The following is a 12,023-nucleotide window of genomic DNA, read 5'->3' as shown; positions in this document are numbered from 1 at the left end:
TCCAACCACCAGCTGACTGAAACAGATGCAGATACTTGCACCCAACCACTGAACTGAAGTTAGGGACTGCTGTGGTTGAATTAGGGAAAGGATAGAAAAAGCAGATGAGTTAGATGACTCCATAGGAAGATCAGCAGTCTCAACTCACCAGGACTCTTGGGAGCTCCCAGACACTGAGCCACCAACCAGGCAGCATACACAAGCTGGTCAAGGGTCCCCAACACATATATAGCAGAGGACTGCCTGGTCTGGCCTCAGTGTGCCAAGTCCTCAAGAGACTTGAGGTCCCAGGGAGCGGGGAGGCCTGGTGGTGGGGGAGCATTATCTTGGGGATGGGGGAGGAAAAATGAGGTGAAGAATTGTGGGATGGGGTATGAGGAGGGGGTAATGGCTAGATTTAAACAAACAAACAAACAAACAAACAAACAAGAATACTAGGAGAACATGGCCTACAGAATCAACTAAGCAGGGCTCATAGTGGCTCTCTCTGGCAACCACAGAGACTGTCAATGGCTGGATTTAAACAAACAAACAAACAAACAAACAAGAATACCAGGAGGACATGGTTCACAGAATCGATTAAACAAGGCTCACAGAGGCTCTCTCTGGCAACCACAGAGACTGCATGGGTCTTCCTCTGGATGCATGTTATGTTTGTGTATCTTTGTGTTCTTGTGGGACTCCTTTCACTTGCTCCTGGGACTCTTTTCTTCCTACCAGCTTGCCTCATCTAACCTTGATATAATGGTTTGTGTCTAGTTTTATTCTAACTTGTTATGCCATGCTTGGTTTATATCCCTGGGAGGCCTGCCCTTTTCTGAAGAGAAATGAAGGAGGGGAGATGGAGGACAGGATAGGGGGAGTGGAGGGAGGGAAAACTGTGCCTAGGATGTAATGTATGAGAGAATTAAAAGAAAAGGGAGATTGGTGTATCACCACAAAAAAAAAAAGAAAAAGAAAAAAGAAAGGTTGAGAATGTATGCTTAGCATATATGATGTTCTGGGTCCAATTCTTACCCTTAATAATAAAACAAAATGAGAAGTCACACATACCTTTGCTGTGTCTGAAACAGAATTCCAGTAACCACCACTGAGTGAGAATTTTCCACTACCTATTCGTGCCAGTATTTCCTCTGGAGTATCATCAGGGCCATTTGCAAATGGAGTGTAACTAGATTTTAATAAAGTTAAAATATTAGCGAATAATATTTCTCTTTTGGTTGGCAATATTTGTATTTACTTGTAGTTTTTAAAAGTATTCTGAGTAATTCAGTTAATGTAATACACTTTATTAGTCTATCAAAATGAATAAAAGACAGGAAAATGAAGTTTCATAGACCAAATAATAGGTTATTTTAATTAGACTTAATATATCATATTACATGTGTTTTAAATTATGACACAGTCTTAGATATTAAAGCAGCATATGCTTGTTACATAATCAAAATAAAAGTTTAAAAAAATTAATTTAAGACCATGAGACATTAAAACACAGCTATAGCCAGGTGTGGTGGTGTGCCTTTACAATCAATCCCCTAGCACTGGGAGGCAGAAGCAAACAGACCTCTAGGAGTCTGAGGCCAGCCCCGATATATGTAAGGAGTCCCAGGCCAGCCAGGACAATACAATGAGACCTTCTCTCAAAAAAAAAAGAGAGGGAAGATAATTTTTAAAAAAGGATATAGCTATAATTATTATAAGGCTATATACTATATATATATATCACATATATACATAGGTTATACCATATACTACAGATAACATACACATATATGTAATATATAATATATAGTATATGTAATAAACATAGCATATATATTATATATAAGTCTATATACACAGTATATATAGCATACATCATATGTATACATTTTATACATATACTATATGCTATATATATGTACTATATCTGGTATAATATATACTATATATGGTATAAATATAAAAAACATGAAAATATATTCCAATATAGGTATTTAAAAGCCTACATCATACACATTTCTTGATGAATAAATATTTATGATACACACTTACCCAGTAAGCATTGTATAAAGGAGGACGCCAAGACTCCATATATCACAGGCAGCATCATAACCTTGCCGTTTTAAAACCTAGAAAAAGTAAAAGATGAATATTACCATCTTTTTATTTATATACTTGTGTATGTATGCCAGCTTGTCTGTATATATACACCACAAAGGCCAGGAGAGGGTATCTGATCCCATGGAATTACAAATTCCAGTCAGCTGCTGGTCCTTTGCAAGAGCAAGTGCTCTTAATCGAAATCATCTCTCCAGCTTTACCACACTTTTTTTTGGCATGTATTTGGACAGTAAATAGAATTACATTTTCCAAATCAATACACATATGAAAAACTTCCATAAAGCATGATTAATAAGACCATATAGTAATTCAATATTAGAACATTCTGCTTCTGTTAATTTACACACACACAAACACACACACAAATTTAACACTGCGTTAAATTTGAATATTTAATTATACACTGATGTAGATAGAGGATACAGAACAAATCAATAATAATTTTTTTCGTCTATTTTTTCTCCAGACATAGTCTCGCTGTGTAGTTCTGGCTGGCTTAGAACTCACTATGTAGACCAGGCTGGCCTAGAACTCACAGAGATCTATCTACCTGCCTCTGCTTAGTGATGTGATTAAAGGTGCCTGTGCCACCACACCAGATAAATTCCTTATCTTAATGAATATATATTTTGCATGGGGCTATAGAAATTACTATGAATAATACTTTTTGTGAGAGGGTCTCACACTATAGCCCAGGCTTGCCTCAAGCTTCTTATACAGTAGGGGCAGGCTGTGAACTCTTGATCCTATTATTCAGTTTCCCTAGTATTAGGATTACAGGCACGCTTCTCATGCCTAGCAATTAACAATACTTTTTTTTTTTAAAGATTTATTTATTTATTTATTTATTTATTTATTTATTTATTTAATGTGTATGAGTACACTGTAGCTGTACAGATGGTTGTGAGCCTTCATGTGGTTGTTGGGAATTGAATTTAGGACCTCTGCTTGCTCCAGTCAACCCTGCTCCCTCAGTCCCTGCTCGCTCTGGCCCAAAGATTTATTTATTATTATGAATAGTACACTGTAGCTGACTTCAGCCATACCAGAAGAGGGCGTCAGATCTCATTACAGGTGGTTGTGAGCTACCATGGGGTTGCTGGGATTTGAAGTCAGGACCTTTGAAAGAGCAGCCTCACCAGCCCAACAATACTTTTAAGTACACATGTAACCTCATACAAATGATATAGTGCTAAGACTACAGTCATATACAATATGATTAAGTCAAACATTTGCTCATAATCATTGATTATTATCAGTCATGAGCTATAATAAACTTTGAAAAAAGATCAGTTTCTTTAAAGACTCTGATACTGAGATGATATTTATTCATTTTTGTGGAGCTGAGGATCAAATTCAGGGTATACTATCGTTAGGAAAGTATTCCCTAATGGAGGTATACTTAGAGTTCCAATTTATTCTTGATATGTAGAGAGTTAGCTAGCTTGTATTCTAGTAAAATGTCTTTAGACAAAGAAAGGGCAAAGCTGGGTGTGGTGGTTCCCAATTGTAATCCCAGCACTGGGGAGGCTAAAGTGGATTACTGCAAATTCAAGGCCAGGCTGGGTACAGAATTGAAGCCCAGTCTTAGAACAAAACAGGAGGACAGAACAGTGTTAATGATAGGCAAGGAAGTACAAAGTGACTAGAACTTCAGGCAGAGGATTCTAGAGAAACTGAAGAGCTTTCATAATATCTTAAGGAATTTAGATCCCCCCCACCCGCCCCAGGCAATCTGATGTCGTTGAAGCCGTAAACGGAAAAACAAAGGGTAACATTTTATTTCAATGATCAGTTCAGTGATACATCAATTAAACAATAATAAACTATTCTATGGTAAAGATAACTAACGAGTTCTTAAATATACCCGAATACTGTAAGCACACTCTCTCACAATTACCTCTGGTGCAACAAAATTTGCAGTATAACAAGGAGTCATGAGAAGACCATTTTCTGCTCTCAGTTGTTTTGCAAAGCCAAAATCACAAATTCGAATAGATTCTGGATTACCAGACTCATCCACATAAAGAATGTTGCTAGGTTTCAAGTCTCTGTGAACCACCTAGATGAAATAAAAATTAGAAATTTATGTTAATAATATATTTCCCCAGTGAAATTTCTTTATTCTTATACTGCCATATAATACACCTAACAAGCTGGTAAGTACAGACCTTTAAATTATTCCAACATTATAAAATGCTTAATATAAGCAGAGCTTTCTAACTCTGATCTGGGAGTATGGAGGAAGAAAAAACAATATTAGTTACCTATTCCCTGTTGCCCAGTTGTGTAACTCATTGCAGGTAATTCATTCATTTCATAATAGCTATTCAGTCCCTACCATGTGCCAGTGTATTATATAAAGAGGTACAGAAACTGTATGAGTAAGACCCATAAGATCTTCATTGTTTCGTGGTAGCTGCTTGCAATATAGTGGGAAGGACTATGACAGGTTCAGATGACCCATTTTAAAGTATGGGAGGGTTTCGAGAGGAAATCACATCTTCTCTAAGACCTAAATTAGATACTTAAAACAAGCCAAGAAAGCAGTAGACTAAAGCAATTCTAAAGTGAGTGAATGGTACATATATACCAAGGTAGAAACAAATAAATATATGAACTGGCATGTTGTTTATATGAGTATAAGTAAAAGCTCAAAATCAAACCCAAGTAAAATATTATTTATTTGATATACAAGTCAAGATGTCACACATGCAAAACCATTTTAAAAAGAGAGTTCAGACTTGATTCCCTTTCCTTTTTTAAAGATTTATTTATTATATGTATATGAGTACACTGATCTTAAGACACACCAGAAGTGGGCGCCATATCTCCTTATAGAGGGGTTGTGAGCCACCATGTGGTTGCTGGGAATTGAACTCAGGACCTCTGGAAGAGCAGTCAGTGAGCTCAAGCTCTAGGACATCTCCCCAATCCCCCTGATTCTCTTTTCAATCACCAAATTTGGAGTCTATATTTTAATCACCTTAGTTTTAGTTCCTAACATCCAGAACATTAATTATATTTTACTAATTAAGTGATAAAGCATGGGGAAAATAACACAAAAGACCTACAAAGCTATCAGTTGTTCAATAGATATTGTGTCTTCTACCAATTTCAATTACAGTTCAGGACAAATCTTGACTAGCCCACACCCAGGGAACTATAGATCTCTTTCCATTTGTTAGGTTTTAAGGACCAACCAAAGAAACAAATGAACAAACAATCTACCCCCAAAATGAACAAACAACCAAGATGAGACCACTGCACTGAAATGAGCTCCTTAAGAAGATTTTGTTTGTATTCACAATAACAGAACCAAGAGGACCTGGAGATTGGCTTAGTTGGTAAAGCGCTTGCCTTGAAAGGTCAAGGACCTGAGCTCAATCCCTAGAAACCATATCAACATGCTAGGCATGGTGCTGTGTGTCTGCAATCCCAGGGCTGTGAAGGCAGACAAGGGGCTTCCTGGGGCCATCAGCTGTGGGGTTAGCTGTGGGGCTGAGGTTCAGGCCAATGAGAGACCCTGGTCCAAGAGCGATAGTGTTCCTGAAGATGATACCGACATTGTCCTCCATGCTCCATATGCATGTGCACACACATCCAAGAAAGGGGTGCAAGTGCTTAAAAATCTTTGGTATATACTACAAATGTATTTGTGTCAATTAAAAAATGTTAAAAAATTAAGCAAAACTCCACCCCTCCATATTCTTTCCTCTTACATCCTCCTTATTTTCTCCTTTCCCCCTTTCTTCCACATTCTTTGAATATCAGTGTTTTTTCCTCTTACTAAAATACGTATGCAGGAGGAAACAATGAGGCCAATCACTGGTGACTACTGGATTTTACTTGTGCACCTAGACACAAACTAGCCTTCTCCTTTTCTGCTTCTAACTTGAAGTGGGCCTAGTTTCCAAGGGTACAGAGTGCTATGTTTTACAGGTCCGAAGATGTCATTAACTTTTTCTTGGAAAGCATAACAGCTGAATATAAGCACGCTAAGATCTCAAAGTACTTCAGACTTAATGAAAAAGATTTGTATAAAGAAAGAACAGTAGGATAATGAAGCTTATTACAGTTTTTCCACTACTTTTATACTTCTAATTTTAGTTTCAGTATTAATAATAAATATGCATATAAATATGTGTGCATAATTCATGTTCAAAGTACTTACCCCTTGTGCATGAAGATACTCAACAGTTTTGGTTATAGTGAATAGGACAGCACTGGCCTCTCGCTCTGAGAAAAACTTCTGTCTAAGAATTTTATCCAGCAATTCACCTCCTTTCATAAGTTCTGTTACTACATACACATATTTTCCATCATCATACACCTATAAAATTTAACATCAAAACAAAAAAATGAATCTTTGTATGTCCCTAAATCACTACTTAAACACACTCAAGGTAAGTAAATATATTAAAAGAAGTATAAAAATTGAACATTCAAGAAAACTTTACTTGTCAAAAACAATGTAGGATTTCTGGATATTGTGTTAAAGAGTCATTTATAGTAAACAGTTTAATGTGACTAAGTCACCATTCTTTATCTAAGGCAAATTAGTCTGAGAAAATTATGTTTTGACCATTGCTAGGTAGACTTTGAGCCTATGTGAGCACCAGCAGCAAGAAAGAGCTGACTACTTACCTGGGAAGTGGCTATTTTTATCACTACTCAGTTATAATAAAAGCTCTGGGAGACAGAGCTATCAGGACAACCCTGGGGGTGGTAATGATCAGGAAAGGTTTCCTGGGAGGAAGCACCTGTAGTGGAATCTTAGTTGTGGTAGTCCACCAGGCAAAGAAGGGAAGCGCTATTCCCACTTAAGATCCACACTCTCAAAGAGCACTTGGAGAAAATAAGGTATGCAGGCTTTAAAAAGCTACGTCCCAAATAAGGCATGGCCAGAACATGTGTAATGAAGTATGCAGAACTGCTACAGAGGAAGGCAGGTGGGAAGATAGTTTGGGAATCTTTAGAGAAACGAATCAATTTTGAATATCAACATTAAGACTTTATATTTCAAATTCACATACTATAAGCAATTATGTTAAAATAGTTTTTAAAGCAAAGCCAGAAAACTAATTACATTACTTTAAGGTTTTACTTTTATTAATTTTTTTTGCGACAGGGTTTCTTTGTATAGCCAGAACTCACTCTGTAGACCAGGCTGGCCTTGAACTCAGAAATCTGCCTGCCTCTTATCTCCCAAGTGCTGGGATTAAAGGTGCGCGCCACCATTGTCTGGCTATTTTTATTAATTTTTAAGATTTATGTTTCTGTGTGTGTGTGTGTGTTCGCGCGCGCCCACGTGCATGTAAATGTGAGTGTTAGTGTCTGTGGAGGCCAGAATCATCAGATCCCCTGGAGCTAGAGTCACAGGTGATTGGTTGTAAGCCACCTGAAGTGGGTGCTAGGAAATGGACTCAGGTCCCTTGAAAGTGCTCTTAACCACTGAGTTGTCTTCCTAGCCGCCTACATTTTTTTTTAAATGAATTTGGCCATCAATGTTGCTCTCAAATCTACCATATATATATTTGGCTCTCTCTCTCTCCCTCCCCCCCCCCCATATATTTGTCATGAGAATATCCAAGAATTTATTTTCCTGTGTGTGTGTGTACAAATGAGGGGTGTAGGTCATGAAACCATGAAACTACAAAGGTAACCATGAGAGGTGATAAAGATATCTTAAAGGAAGTTTGAGAAGAGAACATAAGGTCGTAAGAGGCGGGAAAGGGGATAACACTTGAAATGTAAATAAAGAAAATAGCCAATTAAAAAGGAAAAAAAAAGAGGGAACTTATAGTAGGCAGGAGGGAACCAGCAGGCAGAGACAGGAGGTCAGAGGGAATGGCGTGGAAGAAGAGGATTGAAGTATGGAGGATGAAGTAGTCTTTGTCTACTTCAGAATACTGATTATTGAAAAATATCCCAAGTGTGCGTTTGTTAAAATATCTACTTACATCCTTTAGGGTAATGATGTTTGGATGCTGTCCATAGCGAAGAAGAATTTCAATCTCTTCTGTTGGGTCTCTCTTGCTTTTATCAATAATCTAAAAGGAAGATATTTACCATAAAATTTTATGAACACGAACCTTAAATATTTATAGTTATACACCTTAGGTATCATCACATGTAAATATTCTATATACAAATAAATTATCAGTCAGTTCTAGTCAACTATTTAGCCAGTTTATTTAATTAGGAAGCTAGTCTCTATGCAGCTGGCAACGCTATATATAAGGCTACCCATGTGACACCAGGCCACTCCAAGCTGAGTTTGTAGCATAATTGTGACTTACTAAAAACTTAAAAGTCTCAGAAAAAGCTATCAAGAACAAAGTTATCGTATCAATTTTTTTCATCTTTGAATTTCTCAAACATTTGAGAATCCAGTTAGTTTCTAATCCCCTTTAAGTACAGATGACTTTGAGATAACTGTGTCTGAAACACCAGCATTAGCATCTGTTTGAATTGACTTCTTTTAATTAAGTATTCTAATGGACTATCACATGGGCTGTAAGCTACTTATAAAATTAAGTAAACAAGCTTATTTTTGAAGCTAAGTAGAAAGCTCTATATAAAAGCACGCCTAATTACTTGACTATATTTGATTATAATAAAGCTTTTAAAAATCCTAATATAGCTTTTAAACTTTTTTTTTCTTTTTGTGATAGGGTTTCTCTGTGTAGCCCTGGCTGTCCTGGAACTCACTCTGTAGACCAGGCTGGCCTCGAACTTAGAAATTTGCCTGCTTCTGCCTCCCCAGTGCTGGGATCAAAGGCATGGGCTACCACACCTGGCCTGCTTTTAAACTTTTTTATTAGTTGCTTAACATTTTTGAATGTTTTACTATTTTCAAGAACTATACATACATATACATATAACTCTAAATTTAATTGCATGTATATAGGTGCTTTGCCTAGATGAGTATATTCCCATACCACATGCATGTCTTCTGTCCACTGAGGCCAGAAAAAGGTACTGAAGTGTTTACAATTGGAGTTATAGAAAAAGGTACTGAAGTGTTTACAATTGGAGTTATAGAAAAAGGTACTGAAGTGTTTANAAAAAGGTACTGAAGTGTTTACAATTGGAGTTATAGAAAAAGGTACTGAAGTGTTTACAATTGGAGTTATAGAAAAAGGTACTGAAGTGTTTACAGTTGGAGTTATAGAAAAAGGTACTGTGTGTTTACAATTGGAGTTATAGAAAAAGGTACTGAAGTGTTTACAATCGGAGTTATATATGGTTCTGAGCTCCCACGTGGGTTCTAGGGGAAAAAATCGGGCTCTGCTGGAAGAAGCGCTCTCTTTCTATCATAAAATAATTATGTGTGTATACCACGTGTGTTCAGAAGCCCTCAGAGGTCAGAAGTCGGTGTTGGATCCCCTGGAATTGGAGTTACAGACTGCTCTGAGCTACCACGTGAGTTCTGGGAAACAAACCCAGGTCTTCAGCTCTCTTCCCAGCCCTAAGTAACACGTTTTCTAAAGACAGTTGGGTATTGTGTTTGGAGACAGGGCCTTATGTGTACAGACTGGCCTCGAAGTCCCTCTTTAGCCGAGGCTGAACTCCCCTTGATCTCCCCTGCCTCCATCCTCCTGGCTGCGATGCCAGGCATGTGCTACCACATTTGCTCAATCCTGGCCTTTGATTCACTCACAGAGTAGTCTGAAACAAATGCTGTGGTCTTTATGTTTAATTTCCTTTTATCAGCTTCAGTTTTTAAATGTTTTTAAGACAGATTCTCATTTTCTACTCCAGATAAGCCTCAAAATTACCCCCATAGCTCATGAGGCTGCCCTTATGCTGGCAGCAGTCTTTCTCAAGTGGGCCTTCAGTGTATGCTTAATGGAGGCAAGATACAGTCTTCAATTGCCTATAAGTATATACCATTCCCCCTTTCTCCTTGCGTATTACAAATATCAAATTTCCAGTCACTCCAGATTTCAATAGAACAATGTACGGCAAAACAGCAAGTTGAATACATTTCTATGGTTCATTTTTTTATCTGACAGAAAGCCTCAGTGACACTGGTGTCTCATTAAAGCAATTATATCCAGTTTGGCACAGTAATACTAATTTGCTACTTACTCTCTTGTTAACTAAACATGAACTACTCACACTTATCAACTACTAGGAAAGTTACAAGGTTAGTTGGAAGCTTTAGGCATTACTTCAGTTATTTGAACCGGGAAAGGGGAGATTACTATCAAAACAGTGAAACGGCAGATCATTTTAATAGAATGCGTGTTTATTCACAGCTAGGGGTTGGAAACTCAAACTTTATCACAAAACTACATGCCCAGTTTTTGGTTTGGACAGTTTTGTATTAAAATATTTTATAAAATTAAAATGAGTAATGCTAAGAAATGATCATGGTTCTTATTCTTTTAGTGGTTCAAAGATTCATTTTACATATAAAGGAAGGTATGGATATTTTCAGCAGAAATACAAAATTGACACACAGTTGAGGAACTCCCTGACACTCCGATCATAAAATAGGAACTAGTACAGGGTGTCCTATTAAAAATCATGAGGCAGAAACTGTCACTTCCCTGGATTAACTGGCTATATAGCTATTTTACTGTGTATTTCATGGGAATCCGTGACTCCATATTAAGATCTTTGAAGATCATTAACACAGACATTTAAATTTACCTTCAACTTATTTTATAACAAAAAGCACTTTTGCCAAAGAGAAGAATATATTGTGTTTTAGGGAAAGTCTTGCAATACAGGCTAGGTTAACTTCTAACTCATCATTCTCCTGCCTCAACCTCCTGAGTAGCTGGATTGTACTTACATGCTACTTATGTGCATCTGGGCTAGAAGTAACTCATAGTGGCCTAGTCGGCCATCACTGGAAAGAGAGGCCCATTGGACTTGCAAACTTTATATGCCCCAGTACAGGGGAACCCCAGGGCCAAAAGAATGGGAATGGGTGGGTAGGGAAGTGGGAGGGGTATGGGGGACTTTTGGGATAGCATTGGAAATGTAATTGAGGAAACTACCTAATAAAAAAAAAAAAGAAGTAACTCATAGACATGTATGACTAAGACTGCTAGAGTTGCATTTCAAATCTAAAAATATTTACCTTCACGGCAAATTCCATGTTTGTAGCTTTATGTATGCATCTCTTACAAACGGAGTATGAGCCAACGCCAATATCCTCTTTTACTTCATATCCATCAGTAAACTGAATACTATTTCTGTGTAATTGCTAAAAGCAAAAATCATAAGTTGATAAAGACTTCTGTACTGTTTCTGATGCATTTTATCATAGGGAAATATTTTACTGAGCACATAATAATAATGTTATCTACTAATACAAATATTAATAATAAAATGAGTAAAATATTATTCATAGTATATAGTCTTCATGCACATATAATAACCAAGAAACAGACCCTTTAAATTGTTATATTAATAAGAGAAATGCCTTCAATTTGTTTTTCTTTTTTTCTTCTTTAATCTTTTTTACAGTCCAGTTTTTATCCCCCTCCCAGTCTGACTGTTCCACATCCCATACCTCCCCCTGCCCCCATCTCCAAGAGGATGTCACCACCTCCCACCTGACCAGACCTCCTCACTCCCTATTTTTGAGAATTTCATAAAAATATTTTGATCATATTCTTTCTTCCCCGAGAAATGCTAGCAGAATCCCTCCACCCGCCCAACTTCACATTCTTTCTCTCTCTTAAAAAAAAAAAAAAACAAAAAACAAAAAAAAACAAAGGCAAAAAGAAAACAAGACACCAAAAAAATCACAGGTATACACACACACACACACACACACACACACACCCTCTCCAGAGCCAACTACTTCTGTTCTAGAGTATAGCTGATATACTCTAATACTAATATAGCTAATAGCTAATATTAGTATAGCTAATACTCAGTGTTACTCCACTGAA

At 37.1% G+C, this 12,023-nt stretch overlaps 1 protein-coding gene across 8 annotated transcripts in view; it reads right to left on the bottom strand.

The window, feature by feature from the left end:
- The window catches only part of Rps6ka3 (ribosomal protein S6 kinase A3), a 103,788-nt gene that overhangs the window by 8,837 nt on the left and 82,928 nt on the right, over positions 1–12,023 (bottom strand). For all 8 annotated transcript variants that reach the window (XM_029473074.1, XM_021153101.1, XM_029473071.1 and 5 more), the window contains 6 exons: positions 11,204–11,329; positions 8,067–8,156; positions 6,278–6,436; positions 4,004–4,165; positions 2,035–2,111; positions 1,054–1,171 (listed from right to left, as the gene is read on the bottom strand). In XM_029473074.1, coding sequence (XP_029328934.1) covers positions 1,054–1,171; positions 2,035–2,111; positions 4,004–4,165; positions 6,278–6,436; positions 8,067–8,156; positions 11,204–11,329 — 732 coding nt within the window. The remainder of the gene's footprint in view (positions 1–1,053; positions 1,172–2,034; positions 2,112–4,003; positions 4,166–6,277; positions 6,437–8,066; positions 8,157–11,203; positions 11,330–12,023) is intronic.

Source organism: Mus caroli, chromosome X, assembly GCF_900094665.2.
Source record: "Mus caroli chromosome X, CAROLI_EIJ_v1.1, whole genome shotgun sequence".
In the NCBI taxonomy this organism is placed as follows: domain Eukaryota; kingdom Metazoa; phylum Chordata; class Mammalia; order Rodentia; family Muridae; genus Mus; species Mus caroli.
The sequence above is the reverse complement of the archived record's forward strand: the minus strand, read 5'-3'. Positions and strand labels throughout refer to the sequence as shown.